The following is a 19,241-nucleotide window of genomic DNA, read 5'->3' on the forward strand; positions in this document are numbered from 1 at the left end:
TAAGTTAAATAGTTTTTCATATTGAGTTGTGGTGCAGTGGTGCGAATCAGCTCAAAACAGCTAAAAAAATCAGCAGTTATTCCCCAACAATCACAACTAAGCTCTGTCCAAGGCTGCCAGAGAGCAGCAGGCAGGATGCTTCTAAAGAAATCCTCCACGAAGTGGCGGCCAATGAAACCAGTCTGAAACTTTGGAATGCAACAGTTTAGATATAAACTTTTTATATAGAATATATATAAAAAACACACGTTAAGGCCGAGGGCTGCTATCAAGGCATATTCTTGGCAGAACAGTGGCTTCTAGAAGCTCGCGGGAGGGAGGGCGCTTTAGTAAGGTGGCGGGCTGGCTGGTCTGAGACGCACTGGGGAGCCCTCCCCTCTCCTCCAGACCGAGTTCCGCACCGGGACGGCTGACTAAGGCTTTTCAAGTTCCGAGACGGAATGGTGGTTGGAGCTGCTGGTGCTGGCTGGGTGTTTTCTTCCCCCTCCGAGACCGACAAATGGTTCAAGTGTTGGGTTTTGTTCTGTTCGCATCACAACTGCCTTGTTGTGAATATTTTTTGTTCATTGATACAAAATGTTCGTTGGCTTTTTTTGCTCAACAAGAATGAAATTTCTGAATAATAATAATAAAAATAACAATTAAAAAAAAAGCAACAACAACAAATGAGAGGAAACCGAAAGGGGAGGGGTGGGGGCCGCTCCCAAGCAGAGTTCAGTCCAAGTGCTCCACCCGCCGGCCTGCAGGCTCATCCCTCCCCCGCAGCGGGGGGCCGGGCTTTCCAGGGGCGCCTTCCAAGCACCCCTGCGCCCCGATGCAAGGCCTGGCTGCCCCCCACCGCCCTCCTCGCTGGCGCCCTCTTGCCTCAGTCGTCGGAGATGGAGAGGCGGCTGAAGATGGGCAGCCGCCGGCCGGGGTCGAGGCTGGGGGACTCGGAGCCGCTGAGGCTGCCCGAGCTCAGGGAGCCGCTCAGGTAGCTGTCGCGGTCCGACAGCGAGTCCGGGGGGCTGGGGGGCGCGTCGAACACCGGCGACTCCGACAGGCGGGGCGGCAGCTGGAAGCTGGCGGGGAGGGGCGCCGCGGGCTGCGCGGGGGGCGCCAGGCCCTGCTGCTGCTGGCTGCGGTAGTAGGCGGCGGCGACGGCGGCGAAGCTGTGCGTCTGGATGGCCAAGGGCGTGATGAGGCTGCCCAGCTCCGGGCCGAAGGCGAAGGCGTTGTTGGCGCACGAGGCCGCCGAGCAGGCGGCGCACTGCGCGCCCGGGGCCAGCAGGTCCTCGGCGGCGCCCCCGGCCCCGTAGAGCAGCGCGGCCGCCGCCGCCGCCGCCGCCGACGCGCAGCAGGCCGGGCCGCCCGAGGGCGTGGAGGCCGACGAGCAGGACGAGGCCGACGAGGAGCAGGACGAGGCCGACGAGCAGGAGGGCGGCGGCGGCGTGCGCGACGTGGGGCTGTCGAGCAGCAGCGGCGACTCGAGGCCCCCCGGGGGCTGGTGGTGGCCCGAGGGGAAGCCCGAGAAGCTGAGGCTGTGATGCAGCTTGGGCCGCGGCTCGCGCGGCGGCGGCGCGAAGCCCAGGTGCAGCGCGTCGCGGGGGCTGAAGGCCCGCAGGTCCCCGGAGGCGCCCCCCGACGGCGCGGGCCGCCGCTCGTCGGCGTTGTGGATGAAGTGGCAGCGCGGCCCGTAGGGGCAGAAGCCGATGGTGTGGAAGGTGCGGCACAGCTCCGTCTTGTACTTGGGGTGCCGCGTCAGGCTGCGCAGCTCGTGGAAGCCGTGCGCAAACTGGCACTTTTCGCCGTACTTGCACGTGCCGCTCTCCTCGAAGGGCCGGCACAGCTCCGTCTTGTAGCGCGTGGAGTTGATCTGCGAGCCGCCGCCGCCGCCGCCGCCGCCCTTCTGCTGCTGCTGCAGGTGCAGGAGGTGCTGGCTGCGCTCCCCGTTCTCGCTGAACGAGCGGTCCCGGAATTTGTTCTCCTTGTTGAGCAGGACGGTGCCGCCGCCGCCCGACGGCTCCTTCAGGGGGCCGTAGGAGGCCGGGCCGCCGGCCGCAGCGCCGCCGCCGCCGCTGCCCTGGAACTTGGGCGAGCAGCTGCTGGGGCTGGGCGCGGGGTGGGCGAGCGCGTGCAGGTTGCTGGCCGAGTGCCGTCGGAGGAAGCCCGGCGCGAAGGCCGAGCTGGGCGCGGCGGCGACGGGCGACCCCACCGCCTTCTTGTCCAGCATGCTGTTCAGACTGAGGTTGGCCAGGGATTTCTCCGTCTGCCAGAGGGAGGGGTGCAGGGGAGGGTGAGAAAGGCGGCGGGGGCCAGCGGCGGCGTTCACTTCCAGCCTTGGGTTTCCTTGGCAGATTTCGTCTCGACCCGCCCGCCCCCCCTCTACCCTCCACCGGGACGCGAGCAGCAAGTTGGCGCAGGGGCGGGGGAGGCGGGCAGCGAAGGGCGCCCACCGCGGGCCGCGCACGGTTTCGCCATGTGACCCTCGCTCGTGGGCCGCCGGGATGGGCGGCGCATACCGGGGCCGGGAAGCCCAGGGCGGCGTGGCCGCGGGTCGGCTCCCGGAGAAACGAACCGGCTCCCTGGGTCCCCTGCTTGGCTTCTGCCCTCCCAGCTCCTTCCTCCCCCCGCCCAAGGTGCCGGCAAGCACACTCCGGGAAACTCCGGGACTTCTCCCGATTCGAAAAACCGAGGAGGGGAGGGTGGCCCCCCCCGCCCCGCCGAGAGGAAGCAAAGTCTGAAAGCCGCCCCAGCTTCCTGCCGGTCCTCCCTGCACCCGGCTCCCCCGCGTACCTTGCACAGAAAGTCGATGTCGTAGAAGGCAGAGAGAAGTGTGGTCGACATGTTTCTGGAGCCTGTAATGGTCGGGGCTGCGGGCAGACGGGTCCGGAGAAGCCCTCGCGGCGGCGCGGCCCGGCTCGAGCCACGACGAATAACGGGCGAGGGGCGGAGGTGGGGCCGAAAGTTTGCCGGGGAGCTAGAGAAGAGGGGAGGGAAGCAGCGTGGCCCCGTTTCAGTGCCCTGGAGTGCGGAATGGGGGGAAAGTTGAGAGAAGCAAAGAGCGCTCCTCCGCGCTCCCGGGGTGCCCGGCCCGCCCCCCCGCGCGGAGCCGACGGCAGCTCGCGGACTGGTGAAACTCCGCGGCCGGCCAGCGCGCGCCCTATATAGAGCTCCGAGCGCGGCAGCGGCGGAGGGCGCGCCGGGGGAGGGGACAGAACGCTGACCCGGCCGGGGTCTCCAGGCAACGCCGCCCGCCGGCTGGCGGACGTCACGCTCCTTCCCGGCCTCCCATTGGTCGCCGCCAATTTTTTCCCTCTGGGGGCGGGGCGTAGGGCGACCTTGGGGCGGGGCCGGCGGCCGGGGCGCGCTGGGCGGCGTGGTGAGCTCCCCGGGTGCTCCTGGGTGGGTGCGGGAAGCAGCGGCTGCCCGCGTGCTGGGCTTCGGGGTGGAAAGCCCCAGCACGTATAACGAAAGCGGGGTTCGGCGGCTCTAGACGTGTCCTTCCTCGCCCGATCCTGCTAGGCAGGCCCTCCAGAAGAGCTTTTATCTCACCCGTGGTTTTGGACTGGGCGCGGGAGTTGCGAAACGCACCCCTATTGTAACCGTCCGTCCGCCGCCCGCTGCTCCGGCCCGGGGGCGGAGGTTCCAGGCCTGAACCCCGAGGCTGGCGGCTCCAGCCCTGGCACGTGGAGTCGCGGCGAGGCGGGGGGGCGGGCGAGGCCACGAGGCCGACCGCGGTAGCGGTCTTACCCGGCGGAGCGGGGCGCGTCTCTCCGCCCCCCCCCCCAACTCCCCGCCCAATCTGCAGTAAACAGGGCTCGAGCGCCGCGGCGGCCGGGCCAGGCTGAGTGTCTGAGGACAAGGCACTGGCTTTGCTAATCACATCACAAGACCTTGGGTCAGGGCCAAAGGCGCGGAGCTTCCCGGGCGGGGGAGCCTGGTTACAAGGAATGGCTGGGAGAGTCGCCCCGGCACGGAGGCCACGTCCCGTCCATCTACTGTTTTGTCCGGCCTAGCCTTCCCGTATTATGGGGAAGCGGGGTTCAGCTGCCCACCGAGACTCCTCCCTCAGGCACAACGTGGGCCTGGAAGGCACTTTAAGCCCCTTCCCTCTTTAGGGGTGGGCCGCGCCCCGTTTTAATTCGGCGCCATCCGCAGGCCCGGGGCTGGCCACCGAGGACTGGGGGTGGTGGACGTGCCTTCCCACCGCTTCCTGCTCTTCGGCCCCACACCCCCAACAGCCTGCGCGGCGGACTGCGCTTTGCCAACTCGGCGGGACTGAGCGCCCCGCCCCCGTCCGGGTAAGGGAACCGACACCCCCTCTAGCGCCCAGTAAGGCTACTGCCGCACCTTCTGGCCCCGCACACAGGTCCCTTCTGGCCTATCCAGATAGCCGGAGGCCGGCTATTTGACGTAGCACACCTGGCACGCCAGGTCATGATTGGGTGGAAGCTGGAAGGTTGAGGGCCACACTCCCTCCCAACCCCGATTTTTAACTCCATGTCTGCACTCATTCAGGGACAGGCAACTTAAGAATCCATCGGGCCTGTGGAGGCTGTAGGATCTGAGCCCGTGGGCTAGTGTGCAGGGCCCGCCCCTTTGACAGACCCAGGGATCTTGGTCAAAAACGCACATCATCAGATACTTGGGTTTTCTTGTAAAATCATGAAAACTAAAAAAAAAGATTAACCTTGTTTACATCTCTCTCACCAAGGGGAAAATGAGCTAATACCTGAGAGTATTTAAGAGAAACAAGTATAAGCTGCCTATGTATTGAAAACATTTTAAACACACCAAAGACAAAGCCAGACCTCTGGGCCAGGTGACTGGGGAGCCAAGAAATCTGAAGCTCTGAGTTGAGGGGCATCAACTTCTTGGAGTCTTAAAGTTGGTGGCCAGGGTGGTAGCCTTATCAATGTTGAAAACACTGCCTCACTCTTAGCATCCAGCTTCCCTGGTGAGTTGTGGGTTTATGCGTTGGCCTGCTAACCATAAGGTCAGCAGTTTGAACTCAGCAGCTGACCCGAGGGAGAAAGATGAGGCTTTCTACTCCTGTCAAGTTACTCTTGGAAACTCACAGGGCAATTCTACTCTGCCCCAAGTTGGTATTGACCCAATGTCTGTGAGATGATTTAACACTCAGCCTGTACATCCCTTGGACAGAGCTAGGCAAATGTGGCTGGCATTTGGATGGTATAGCCAGGGCACCCACAAACTCTGATCTGTCAGTAGCTGTGTAAGTGGCCTCTCGATAGAGCAGGCATCCTCACTGCCACCCCCACCCCCCAATGCATCAGGAAAAGGTGAAACAGTCACTTCTGTAGACACTGCTCTCAGGTTTGTGATCAGGTCTCAGGTACAATACCAGTGGGGACATCTGTCCCTCTCACCCTCCCAGGCTGCCCAAAACCAAAATGGAAATCAAGGGTAATTCCTAGTTAGCGGTGAGACCACCCACTTGCCAGGTTATTAAAAGGAATCTGGAGCTTATTAAAAAGGATTCTGGAGATGGAGTACCTGGTTGTGTGTTTTGATTATTGTATAACTACTTTTATTTCATCCTAAGTAGAGAAAGTGGGAATACTGGCCTTTCCCAATGAGCTGAGCTTGGCCGGGGCCAGTTTAGTGATGACTTTAAACGGTCAGTTATCACTGTATGACACCAACATCCCCATGACGCTATTAGCTAGACCAGTGGTTCTCAACCGAACATTAGGAATACAGTTTCTCATGTTGTGGTGACCCCCAACCATAAAATTATTTTCGCTGCTACTTCATAACAGTAATTTTGCTACTGTGATGAACTGGGCAGTCCCTGTGAAAGGGTCATCTACCGGTGGAGTACCACTGAGCTACACGTTCTCTGGACAAAATGAAATATTAGCCTGGCAATTCTCCATTAAGTTTGGGTGGGCTTGCCAGATGCCTAATTCAGGATCTCTCTTTTACATACATACACACATATACATGCATACACACACATATACATACATACACACATACATACACGCACATACATACATATGGGCCTAATGGTGCAAACCACCCAGGGAAGTCGTGTCCTTTAAACGACAAGACTCAAGCTATTGAGTGAACTTCTTCCTCGTCTCTTCCTTCAGGGGGCCGGCCCTTTCTCTAGGCTTCCATCACAGTGGCCGCGATATTCCTGTTCGGTGCTTCTCATTCAAAAAGTAAATCCATCTGAAATGTCAGCCTTTTCTGCACTTGGAAACGATCATATGGTAATCTCTTTAACATCAATAAAATAATTCATAGGATCCCTGACTCAAGTAGTTTAAAATACTCCTAAGAAGTTAGAGAGCAAGCAGCTATGGACGCAAATGACTTTTTAGAAAGCAAAGATGAAAAATGAACGTGGACCAGGCTGAGACACAAGCTACTAATCTCAGGCCCGTAAAGAGTTGTTCTTGAAATGACAAATAACACTGAAAACTGAGCCCGGCCCCAAAATGTATGCAAGGGTGACACCTGCTGGTGATTTCAGGGAGAACATGGGGGTGGCGTGGAAAGGTACAAAAAACCCTGGAGGTTTCTAGATTAAATCACAAAGACGGGCAGAGGTGCTTACCACCATCTTAAGGAAGTATCTTTTTGTCACTGTCAACAAGCAAGTGATAGTAAACAGTGTAAGCATCAAGTAAGAAATTTATTGTGCCCCCCTCCCCCCCCCCAGGAGATGCCTGCCCACAGAGCACGCTTCCTTCCTCTGGGTGGCAAGGGCTGGTTTCCTAGCCTTGTCAGCCTCTTTTTGGGGGCAAGGGGAGCTGTCAGTGGTTATTTTAATAGGAAGGAATGCGTAAGTCACCGCAGGTCGTACATATGCAAACAATAAAAACAAAATCTGTATGAAGTTGCTCCGTAATTCTCTCGGGATTCGGCATTTGGAGTGTGTCCCTGCTGCCTCGCTGCAATGGAATGAAAGCTAGAACGCGGCTCAAACGGGCTGAGAGCCTCTCTTCCCAGCCAACAAAAGGGGAGGGGATTGTGTTAAAACCGAATCCTGGACAAAACACGGACCCCAAACCACCCAAACCCAAGAGCCGTCATGGACTGGGGACACAGTGAGTTGTTTTTCTTGGGAAGCACAGCCAGTTGATGGGCTGTGGCTGGATGTTCAAGGTGTTGGGGAGCAAAAGAGGCTAATCCAGGCCTGCAGGTGGCCTGCACCTGGGAACCCAGGAAACATTCACGTCACGTCATGCTTTGTGCAGTCGCTGCAGGGGACCTGGTGGGAGGACGGCCATGAGCCGGGGCGCACAACTGGGGTTGGCGTGAAGGGGGGGGGGGGTGTTATGTTCCCGTTCCTGCAGACTGAGTGACGGAAAGAGCCCACCCCTCACCCCTCCAAACTTCTTTCCTCAGCATGTCCTTTCAGAGGTAGCTGAAGGCGCTTCTGGAGGAGACTCCGAAGCGTTGAGAACGAGGGTTTTTTCTTCTTCCTGTCCTTCCAGAAGGGCCAGCAGCCTCTGACAAGCCAAAGTCCTTTCCTCCTGAAGGCGCAGTCTGGTGACCTCCGCCGTCTTCAGAAACACGGCATTGGGGGGCAGCTTTCCGAAGAGGTCTGAGAGGAGGCGCTGCTGCTCGGACACCGTCCTTCGCAGGGGCTGGAGGCTCTGGGGGCTGGCGAGACGCGCCCCAGCTCTGGAAAGCAGCTGGAAGAGGTGTTTGTAGAGGCATTTCACAAAGACCAGGGTCTCGGCCCAAAAGCTGACGTCTGTTTTTTCGAATAGGTAGTCTTCGTCCACCTAAACCCAGGAAAAAGCCAAATGTCAGCTTAATGGGGAAGGCTGACAAGTCCTAGACTAGGCCAGCTGCAGGAGAGGCACGTCCCCTCCTTACCCCCATCCCCACCCCTGCCCAAGGGCCCCTCTCGCCTGTCAACACCCACGCACACACCCACGTGCAGCCTTGAAAGTCACTTTCTATTTTCACTCGGGGTGCATCTCCCCCAGGAAGGAATTTCCCCCTTAGACTTAACATGACCTTTGATAACGATGTGTTTGTTTGTGGCTCCAAGCTGGGATATTTTGAGTGTCTGATGTTGAAAGCTAGGTGCACAGGGAAACTCAGCATGCGAGTGGGCCTGGAGCTAGGGGGTGCGGGGTGTCCCAGGAGGGTGGATGGGAAGACTCAAGAGCAAACAATCAGCCAGTTCCAGGTCCCGGTCTCGAGCAGGGAGCCCCGTGTCCATGCACTGGGGGGGGTCCTCAAGGCTGCTTTATCACAGACCCCTGGGTCATTCTCCATGTCCCCTACAAGCAGGCTGCTGTTGGGAGGCCCGCTCTGCTCAGGAGCCTGGAGAAGCAGCAGAGACAGACACCGGGGGCCGGATTTTCATGTCACAAGGTGTTCTCCCTGCTCACCTTGGCCCTCAGTGTCCTTATCTTTAGTGAGCCTCGGCCCGCAGTTGTAGAGGCTGCGGTTTCCTGAAGCAGCCAGTGTCCTACAAGAACCCGCTTTCTTTGGAAATACTTCATCCTTGTCCTTGGGGAGGCCTGAGCTGTTCCAGTGATGTCACTGGGGTGGATGTCACCCAGCAAGGTGACTCACGGCATTACTCCCCACCCATAGACCTCAAACGAGACCATATTCCCTTAGTAACTTTTATTACCAATTTGAATCATAGATGAACGTGTGATAAATACCTTGACTTATTGCCATTCAGTTGATGCTGACTCATGGTGACCTTATAGGGCAGGGTAAAACTGCCCTGTGAGTTTCCGAGACTGTAACTCTTTAGGGGGGTAGAAACCCTCATCTTTCTCCTGAGGAGCAGCTGGTGGTTTCAAACTCCTGAGCTTGCTGATCATAGCCTAGTGTGTAACTACTACTCCTCAGGAGCACCCGCAAAGGTAGTCTAGAGTTTTGAGCCTTGTAGGTAGATTGATAGGTGTAAGCTAGGCTTATGAAAAAGTTTTTGTTGTTCGAACTACAAGGTTATTTTCATTAAAAATATCTATTTTTTGCTGAAATACCACCCAGATTTTACTGAGAGTCATTTGGTGTGTCCTCTGAAAGTGGCCTGGGGCAGGCTGGCTAGGGATGTCCCGGGGCCCCTCTCAAAGTCCTGTTCCCGCACTGATCTGCAGGCTGCCCACTGGAAGCCCCAAAGCAGCTTTTCCTGTGACTCCTCCCACGCCCACTGCAGCACCCATAGGTGGGGGCTTTCACCCTTGGCCTGCGTCTGTATCCAAGCACACCCCAGTGCATTCAGTGGAGCCTGCTACGTGCGCTGTCCACGGAGCTCGGGACACGCCAGCCAGCACCACCCCCGGAGCCCGATTACCTGGCTTGTGCTCACCACACAGTCTGCAAAGTCGTCAGCCTCGCCCAGCAGCCATCTCAACAGGATGGGGACCCCGGGGGCCAGCTGGCCCCACTGCTGGAGCAGCTCACACAGGATGTCCAGGCCGAGGGTCAGCGCGATGGGGGCGTCCACCTGACAGCTGGCAAACTCTGCAGAGACAGGAGGGGCGGGGGCGGTTGCAGAGAGGGTACCGTGAGGGCCCAGGTAAAACCACTGCTACCAGCTAGCAGGGAAGCTGAGCGGTTGAAGGCTAGAAATCCGCTTCCGGGCCCTGCCGACCGTGCATCAGAAATGAGTCACAGGCCTCGCCTTCCCACCCCACTGCCCCCTCTCCCAGGGTGGGCAGCAGCAGCCCCACCTGCAGGACTGGGTGGCTCTCAACCTTCTGTCTCCCCAGGTGTCGGGCCGGCAACCCATCCCAAAGTGGCCTGTGTAGTGCAGGTGCCCACAGAGCGGGGACCCCTCCAGTTTGCTCTTCCCCTTGTTTGGGGGGACAGCTCTTATATCTGCGAGTGCAGGTCAGCAAGCTTTTTTTAAAGAGCCAAAAGGAAAGTATTTCAGGTGTGTGGTCCACATGGTCTCCATTACAAGTGCTCGACTCATGAGCACCAGTCCAGCAGCAATGCCAGGACACAAGCAAGGGGGTGTGATGTGTCCCCCACAATGTCATTTCCTGGTCTCTGGAAAGACCGCTTCTTTGGCCTCCTCCCCTCCCCGCCATTGAAAGACACAGACACTCTGTAACTGACGGCTGTGCAAACACGGGTGGTGGAGAAGCCAGGAGAAGCCCGGGCGACCAACGAGGAGTGCACTCAAGTACACAGGAGCCCAGGCCTCTGGGGGAACCCCCAGATCACGACCTTTCACCTTCTGCGCTGGAACTGTGCTCACCTGCAGGTTAGATGCCAGAATCATCATCGACCACTTAAGATCCAAGGGCAGCAGTCACCCAGGGACTGGGGGTTAGGAAAGGAGGTTCCAAGAACGAGGAGAGGAGGAGGAACGGAAATAGGAGATGGGGAGGAAGTGAGATGGGAGGTTGAGAGGGGTGCCATAGACGGATGAATTGTGAAGTGTGAAATGATGATCCACTGGGTCATGATACAGTTAAAAAAGGAAGATAAAAAGAGGCCATGTAGCAGACCCGGCCCCAACAAAGGCTCCAGATGCCAGCCAGCCCCAACCACTGGGTTCTGCCTGCAGCCACCATGTCCCTTAGCCTGTAAGTCTCACCCACGGAGGCCCCGGGCACCACGGAGCAGAGACAAGCCATCTCCCTGCGCCCGCTCTGAATTCCTAACCCAGAGTTCAAGAGCATAATGACGTGATGGTCGTATGCGAAGAAAGCAAAACCAAACTGTGAAGACTCTGGATGACCATGGACGCCCACAACCCATATGCACTGTCCCCACATGGGTTAAGTCTCTGGTGAATCTCCTGTGACCGTAGGGGAGGGATGTGAATGGCTGTTATCGGAGAGCATTGTAAAGTTCAAGATGGCAGAATGTAATACCCGATCAGTTGATCTCCCTTTTGACCCATTTTAAAGTTGTTTCAGTTCTTAATATTTTCTGCTTTCTCTCTGATTGAGGGTTTTCTATGTTTTGTCTTGTCCTTGGCTGTTGGTTTGCTGGCCTTATACAATTTTCTGTCATCGGAAATTCAGGAGCGGTAGATCCATTTGGTTACTGGATAGAGGCACGGCAGCTGAGGATGGGGGACATGGGGAGCTAACAATAGGAGTAGGAGAAGATGTGGAATCTATTCTGAATATGACTGAATGATTTAAGTTGTACACTATGCGAAGTACACGTCAATAAAACGATTTAAAACAAAACAAAATGAAACCACCCTAGCAGGTGGTGAGTGGCGTGTAAGGGCTGAGACTATCATTTGCTGATCTCTTAGAATTCATTTCTTCACAGGCTTGTTTCCATTAGGGGTGTGTGTGTGTGCTGCTGGAAGAGTAGAATGACCCCAGAAGGAGGGAGTGGGGTGCCTTAGAGAAGCTCCTTCCCTGGACACTCACTGCTGCGCAGGGGCTCCACAGAACTGCCACTGTGGGTTTCTGAGACCGGAACTCTGTGGGGTCAGAAAGCCTCATCTTTGGCCTGCGGAGTAGCTGGTGGTTTTGAACTACTGACTTGGCCATTACTGGTCCATCATGGCCCCAGGGCTCCTGGAGGTCTGAAATAGGGGACTGAGATCCTCTCATTCAGCGATTAACCTAATCCAGCCAATACCCTGATCGGTGCCAACAGCTCTCGTTCAATGACCCACTTCTGTGGGACCTAGATCCAGAGCCTCCAACTTCAGCACATAGGCCTGTCCTTGAGCGCTGGTCCCCCACAGGCGGTGGAGGGTGTATTGCCCCCAGGGTGGTGAGCCTGGCTTACTGGATGGCCTCACAGAGGGAGGCCCACTGTGTGCCAGACCACCTGCTGTGTGCCTTCTCTCTAACCCTTCCCACACCCTAGAAGCCGGGCACCATTGTTTGCTACTTCATGGCTGAGGTAACTGGGCTAACCATTGCACAGCTACAAGGCTGAGCTCTAAATGGCTATAAAAAAATCCAACAGGTTTTCTGGGCGTGCAAAGCAGCAACTATCAGGAGATGCGGGGTGTCTACAGCACAAAAAACGAGGTTGGTGACCCTCCAGCAGGGCTCCCAACCAACCAAACTCACTGTCCCCGAGATGATTCCAGCTCATAGTGACCCTCTAGGACAGGGCAGGACTGCCCCTGTGTGTTTCTAAGACTAATGCTTTACGGGGATAGAAAGCCTCATGGTCCTCCCACGGGGCGGCTAGTGGTCTCGAACGGACCTTTTGGTAGCAGCCTAATGCGTAACCACGATACCATGAGGGCGAGGAGGGCATACGAGCTACCAAGAAAGTAGGACTCCAACCATCCAAAGGTCCGACCTTCCCCTTCTCGGCGTCCCACAGAAATCCCTACGCCCACCCGCCAGTGCCCTTGCTCCCCAGGCTACTGACTCCACAGCCTGGGGCCAGCATGGACGCTGGGAAACAAGCAGAGGAGGAGGCAGGGGGAGAGGCAAAAGGCCAGCCTTGCATTCGGTCTGTGGCAGGCACAAACAGCTTGGACCCCACGCATCCAGTGACACATGTGAGGACCAGCAGAGGACCACGGGATGCCTGCTCATGGCTCCGGGGCTCATGCCGTCTTTTCCTTTCCCCCCGCTTGGTTTGAACAATTTATTTACACTGGAACTGGCACGAGAAAGCATTTTTAAAAAGGTAACTCGTATTATTCTTGACAATAATGAACACTGCACTTCTGCTGCCACCGTCCTCTGAGGAGCTGCGTCCCCAGGCTGGGGTAGCGGGCCAGCAGTGGTGTGGGTCTGATCAGAGTGCAGACGCCGCCTGCCCCCTGCGCCATGCAGCGTGGCAAGGAGAAACTCCAGCGCCCCACGGAGATGAAGAAGTCGGACTTGGTTTGATCACTTTTCTGCATTAAAAAAAGCTTCCTGCTGGGGGCCATGTTTTGAAAAAAAGGTCAAAGCTGTAAGCCCTCAGCATTGTGGTCCCAAGCAGTATCCTGAGGTCTTTCAGGAAATTGACCTTCTGATCCGTTCCTCTCTCGCCATCCTCCTTGCCTGTCTCCTTAAGATAAGGACGGAAAGTCCCAAAGGGGGGGAAAGGTTCTGTCCACCAGCAAAATCAGTGCCTGCAGCTCAGGCATCACGGCTGCTTTTGTGTCTGTAAGAAGCAAGAGGAAGGGGTCAGAGGTGCCCGGGCCGACAGGATAGACAGCTCCCATCCTGCACCATTGTGCTGAGAGTCGTGCTTAGGAAGGGCCAAGAGAATGAAGGGCGTGACATGGACCCAAGACAAAGACTGGGGACATCTGTGATTGCACGTGTGTCAGAGGAGAACGGCTCTCCATAGGTGGCTGGCTTTTGGGGAATCCACTCGCTAGGCCCTTCTTCCAAGGTGCCCCTGGGTGGACTAGAATCTCCAACCTTCCAGCTCGCAGCTGAGCATGTTAACTATTTACACTGCCTGGGGAACTTCTTGGCTCAAGTGGACCTAGATGCAATGATAACCACCTAAACATTGGCCATGGAGCCATGGAGCCATGGTAGCACAGTGAGCTGGGCTGCTAACTGAAAGGTAGGCAGTTCAAACCTACCAGCTGCTCTGGAGAAGATGAGGCAGTTCGTTTTCATAAAGATTTAGAGCTGTGGACATGCTTTCGATCAGTCAGTCTACTTTGTCCTATAGGGTTGGTGTGCGATGGAATTGACTGGATGGGGAGTAGGCTTGATTTTTTTTTTTTTTTTTTTTTGGTTTGCAAAGCTGACCTGGAAAGAAGAGGAGAAAAGAGCAGGGAAGGCTGGGGTTGGGGGTTGGAGTAATTTCTCCGGGTTGAGGGGCCTGATCCATCCTTCCGAATTCCTCCTTTCACTCCCTTGCACTGGACTAAGTTTGCTCATCAGAACAGCCTAGATCACCCCTGGCCAAATAACCTGTGCAGAGAATTCTCACCCTAATATGCAGGCTGGCCAGATTTCCCTGGGCTCCCCAGCGCATCGGCAAGGCGAGAGAGCAGGTAATGGCGCCACAGTGCGCATGACCAATCTGCTGTGTGGCCTGCACACTGTGTGCCACACTGGCATATAGGTCAATGGGCTCGAACGAGATGTAGAAATAGGCCCTGATACAGGCACTGGATTTTCAGCCAGGGGGCCAAGGTCACTTCATTGAGAAAGAAGACTCATTTCAACCAATGTGCTGAGCCAAAAGGGTATCGTCTACACAAAAGATTGAAGCTGAAGCCTTACATCACTCCATATTAAAAATAAATAAACTCCAAATTTTTCACTTAAATGAAAACACTGCCCAACACACATTTTGGTGCCTCAAAGGTCAGACTTGTTTCTGGGAGCACCAGTTTCCCCCAACAGCTCTGGGTTTTGAGACGCAGAGCTTAGGACATATGCCACTTTTCACTCTGTTCACCCAGAAAAGCAATCTGAACGCTTTAATATAGTGTGAGCTAGCCGGAGACGGCGGAGTGCACGCTGGCTTTCTTTAGAGTACTTTGTGTTGTACTAGATAGTATGTCACATGGTAGCCTTCCATCCAAAGATTCAGTTGAGCAGTGCAAATTGCATGAACTTGGAATCCTCCCCAAATACCACTTCCCCTCTATTAGGAGCTGAACAGCAGGCAGTTCCAATTGGCTATCTTAAAAGGGGGCCAGAAACAATCGTGTGCAAGACACAAGGAGGCCTGAGGGTACTGTGAGGTATGTGTTTGGTCAGCTACCCAAGCCCGCCAGCGAGTCTGCAAGAGTAAGACACGATTTTCTGCTCCAATAAAGCTTTACAGCCTCAGAAACCCACAGGGAAAGTTCCACTCTGCCCTACAAGGTAAGAATCCACAGAGACGCCAAGACTGCACAAGTTAAAGGAGAGGAAAGGGCACTCTGGGCAGGCGTGAGAGGGAAGTATGTCATCTCTGAGTCACAGCTTCTCGGTGGCTCTGCAGCTAAGGGGAGGGTGGCCTCCATTAGAGCCCCTCGGTGCGCTGCCACCAGGCAGTCGCTTGGAAATGAACAAATCAGCCCTTAGAACCCATCTGTTCAGTCCAGTGCCTGCCATCCTTAGGAAGGGTAACTCACACGGGTTCAGGCCCAGGGCCTCTAGTGTGTCTGCCTTCGCTCGCCTTAGCTGCATGAACTCCCTCTTGCTACCGCCCCAGCAACTCTCCGCTGACTGACATTGCTGGTTGTGAACACTGGGGGTTCGGGGGGGGGGGGTGCCTGCTCCGTCTGCTGCCTTCAGTCCCATCTCCACAAAGAAGTTCACCTCCAGCTGGGAGCTAGGCTGGCTCACAAAGAGCTGGTGTTCTCCCACCACGGGAAGTGCGGGTTACCTTCTAGTCAGGTAGACCAGTGAGCTCATCTTTCTCTGTGCTGATGAAAAGGGAAATGTTGGTGTGGACTGTTTCCATGCCAATCTGGAAGTTCCTTTCAGGCCAGGGATTACAAACCCACAGGCTGCTTCTCAAGTGTTATGGGAGGGAGGCCTTCCAGACAGAGGCCACTAGTCAAGTCTCCTTCCCAGCGTTTATCAGGAGTCCACACGCCAGCATGGTAACCGCTGAGCAAATGCCATGGGTTGGCGTTTCCGTGTCCCCTCACTAGACTGGTGGCGGTCAAGTCGATTCTGACTTGTGACGAGCCAGCGGGATGTCAATAGAACTGTTCTGTGCATTTTCTTGGCTGTAATCTTTGTGGAAGTGGATCACAAGGTCTTTTTTCTGTGGGCGAGTTCACACTGCCAACCTTTATGCTAGTAGTCCAGTGCAAACTGCCACCTGGGGACCTTTTGGTGTGTGCCCTTAGCTCTAGAGTACTGCTTCTGGAACCTGTGGGAAATCCCCCAGCTTTAGGGGGCCAGCTAAGGTGTGGGATGGCCTTGTCATCCATCCATCCACTCACCCACTACCAATCCAATTTTATGTCTACAAATATGCTCCTCCTTACCTGACAATGCATGGAGCTGCCTCCACCACAAAGACTCAACCAGCCTAAAACGCCCCGAGTTGAGAACTCTTGTTCAAACCCCCTCCCACACCACTAGTCTCAGGATTAAAGCCTCTTCAGGCAAACAGTCTAGCAGATGGACTGTGGGCACTGCCAGTCTTCATCAGGTGCCCAGGAAGAAAAGTGCACCTCCTCATCTCCTCTTCTGAGTCCCTCCCACCCCTAGCCCACCCGCCCTCCCTGGCCGCCCATGCAGCAGGTGCGTCCTTCAGATGCACAGCTCACTGGGTGCCTGCCCATTCAGAGCTGGGACTCTGCTGCCAAGGCTGGAGGAAAAGCAGGGAAGCATCACCATCGGAACGTTTGCGCATCCTTGGGAAAAGAGCCGTCTGATACAAGCTGGCCTTTTCTTCATTTTCTACTTATCTTTGATTGGAAGAAGTGGCCGTTTCCCCAAATTTCTTAGTGCCCCAGTTTATGAAACAACAGATTCCCCACGGTAAAGACTTATGACGCCCCCCTGCCCACCCCCCACACAAAATCTTTGCTCTGCCAGATGTAAACATTTTTCCTGGTGCCCTAACAGGAAACCAGAAGTACCCTAAAAATCTTTTGTTTTCATCTCCAAGACATGGTGACTTTAAAAAACCTGTGCTTTTAAAGTCAAAAACCAAAATAAACAAACAACCCCCCACTATAATTTTAAGAAAATGTGGGCCCACCTCAAATCACTGCAAATAAGGCCTTCCCCTGCAACAGATTTTAAAAACGGAGATAGCCAATATGAATGAAAACAAAAGCATTTCACAAGCGTCAAAGTGTGCACTTCACTTCACCAAAAAAGGACTGATAGTTAAGAGCACACTCTGCTCACAGCTAGGAAAACACTTGCATCAAATCACTTCCAACCACACCAAAGAGTCACACACACGTCACCCTTAGGCAACAATGCTGATTTTTAAAAAAGACCTGGAACGCAAGGGGCTGCCAGCCAGAGGAAGAATAGAGCTGGGCCCACCAGCTCCTAGCCCTCAGGGCACTTGAACTGGAGCACGTCCAATTGTCATGACATTAATTAGCTCATTCCCAATTAGAGTGGGTTCTAACCCTAATGATTTCTGAGATATAAAAAAGCAAATTAGACATAGATGGTGTGTGTGTGTGTGTGTGTGTGTGTGTGTGTGAAAGAGAGCGAGAGAGAGTGAGTGAGAGAGAGAGGGAGAAAATGAATCGACAGATGACTGAGGAAAGCAGGAACACCCAGGGCTACGGAAGAGGAAGCAGCAGACACCGAGCCCCTGAAGTAGTCTTCTTGCCTGCCAAGCGGTGAGAACATCATGGACTGCTGTTTAAATGTGGCATTTGTTACAGCAGTGCCAGAAACGAAGACACAGTTTTGTATGCAACTCACTGTCCTGTCTTTCCTGAGCTTGGCGGGAGTGGCCCTTGGCCCCTGGCAGTCTCAGAGCAGGAATAATGCAGGCCTGCCCACTGGATCCTGGTGAAGAAGGGATCATGGGACAGGAGTGAACCAAGTTTAGATCAGAGATGCTCTGGACCACTGTGTCTGGGCCTGCCATTTCTCCTTTCGGTGAAGATTCCTTGGGCTGTGATAGGCCTCCCCCGCCCCCCTCGTTGCACCGGGGCTAGGTGCAACGTTCACACCAGGTGTGCCGACTCCCTCTCTGGCACTTCTGTGCAAGTCCCTCTGTCGGGCCTCCCAGAATGCTCAGTCCCCTCCACTGTCCATTCACTTCCACATAGCCACTTGTCCCCAAACACGCCTCCTGGAAAGGACAGCCAGCTCCCTATCCCCCTTCCTTCAGTAAGTCAGGGAGGGTGGGCCCTGGAGAGCCGGGGATGGGATGGTTACAATGACCATGCTCACAGACTGGAGGTGGGGGGTCGGGTGGCTGGGCAGCAGTGAGAGGCCCTTCTGTGAGGCTCGGGCAGGGTGTTATCACTTCTGCAGACACAACCAGCATGGATCTTGCCATTTCTCTCCTGTCCCATTCTTCCACTATGAACATTTTTTTCCTGTTCATCTTCCTTTTTGTAACCTCCTTCTGAATCCTTTGTGAAGCTTCTCTGACCTTTGGCGTCACACCTCCCCAGCCCGGCACAACTCCCTCGTCCTCTATTCCCACCCTCAGCCTTTCAGCTGACTCAGGGCTCTAGATCGGGGAAGGAAGGAAGGAACCACAGACTCATGTCACCAAAGCCTGACGGTTACCATTTGGACTGGGAAGAACTGGGGAAGATGATTTTTTTTCTCCGGAGGGTTTTAACATGACCCTATTCCAGCTGCTCCGGGAACCCCCCATGTTCCTTGGTGAATCGGACTTCCCCAGGTCGCAGGCTCCCCAACTCTAACCAGAGCAAGCACAGTCATGCCGTGAGCAAGTCCAGGTATGGAACACCCCTAGGTGATTTTTCAGATTCGTAAATAGTGCTCAAAATAGTAAAAACGTGTGATTTCAAGCTTCCTGGGAATTTTACATCTTGAAGCCGAGTTCACTCCAAGCTGGCCAAGGCTCTTCTTATGTGTCCCTGTGGCCAGCACCCCAGCAGCCGCTGCCCATCTGCCGCGGCCACGGGGAAATGTCCGCCTGAGGAGCCCGTGTGTGCGCGGGGAGGGAGCGGCTCAGCCGAGGCCTCTTTCAAGCACAAGCCAACTACAAGTACAAGAGGAGAGAGGGCAGCGGGGAGGAGATCAGCTGCCCCATCAGCTGGTGGAGAGAGCACTGGGGTTTCATGGTCTTGAGACCCCTGAGTCCACGGCCCAGGAAAGCTTTCCTTTCGCTTTCCGTGCTGTGGTGGGAGGGATCCGGAGGACAAACTCTGGAAAAACACAGGTTGTTTTTGACCTTGAGGGTGTTTTGATCTTGCCATGAATGTTGCTGGTAAAAATAGTCCGCTGAAACCCACACCGACAATGGCTACATAGCACATGACAGAATTCACAAGTGACTGACCAGTGAATGAAATGTGTTAATAACAATGACCGATGCTGTACGCCACCAGCACCATGGGGGGGCAGGGGGGGCGGGGGAGGAATGGGACTCGCTGGAAAGAAACCTGAAAAGCCGGCGGTCATTGTAACCCTGGATACGGTGATCTTCCTGACCAAGGCTTTTGACCCCAAGTGAAATCGCCCCTGTGGTTAAACCACACAGGAAAGAGCTGGCATGTAGGCGCCAGTCCCGGATCCCTCTGCATCGGGTTGCCCCTGGGTGGCAGGTCCCCCGGGCCATCTCAGGCACCATGTGTCCCTTCCTCATGACGTTCTTCCCCTGCTGCACTGAGCGACTCGCTACCAGCCTCCCACCTGCTCCAAGCACCCAGCACTGCCCACAGGGTCTTTTCCCCACTGGTCATCAGAACCTTCTGGTGAACTCACTCATGTCCAGTA

The 19,241-nt window shown here is 55.5% G+C and overlaps 2 protein-coding genes across 4 annotated transcripts in view; both read right to left on the minus strand.

The window, feature by feature from the left end:
• Nucleotides 1-619: 619 nt before the first annotated feature.
• Nucleotides 620-3,154, minus strand: ZFP36L2 (ZFP36 ring finger protein like 2). Its single transcript, XM_075535350.1, has 2 exons — nucleotides 2,776-3,154; nucleotides 620-2,248 (listed from the first exon to the last, which is right to left on the minus strand). The coding sequence occupies exons 1-2, from the start codon at nucleotides 2,824-2,826 to the stop codon at nucleotides 866-868; spliced, it is 1,434 nt and encodes a 477-aa protein (XP_075391465.1). The 5' UTR covers nucleotides 2,827-3,154; the 3' UTR covers nucleotides 620-865.
• Nucleotides 3,155-6,639: 3,485 nt separating this feature from the next.
• The window catches only part of THADA (THADA armadillo repeat containing), a 385,109-nt gene continuing 372,507 nt past the window's right edge, over nucleotides 6,640-19,241 (minus strand). For 2 of the 3 annotated variants that reach the window (XM_075535368.1, XM_075535367.1), the window contains exons 37-38: nucleotides 9,290-9,459; nucleotides 6,640-7,748 (exon numbers count right to left, since the gene is read on the minus strand). In XM_075535368.1, coding sequence (XP_075391483.1) covers nucleotides 7,362-7,748; nucleotides 9,290-9,459 — 557 coding nt within the window. In that variant the 3' untranslated portion in view covers nucleotides 6,640-7,361. The remainder of the gene's footprint in view (nucleotides 7,749-9,289; nucleotides 9,460-19,241) is intronic. The other variant, XM_075535369.1, reaches the window with a different exon arrangement.

This window comes from Tenrec ecaudatus, chromosome 17, assembly GCF_050624435.1.
Source record: "Tenrec ecaudatus isolate mTenEca1 chromosome 17, mTenEca1.hap1, whole genome shotgun sequence".
Classification (NCBI taxonomy): domain Eukaryota; kingdom Metazoa; phylum Chordata; class Mammalia; order Afrosoricida; family Tenrecidae; genus Tenrec; species Tenrec ecaudatus.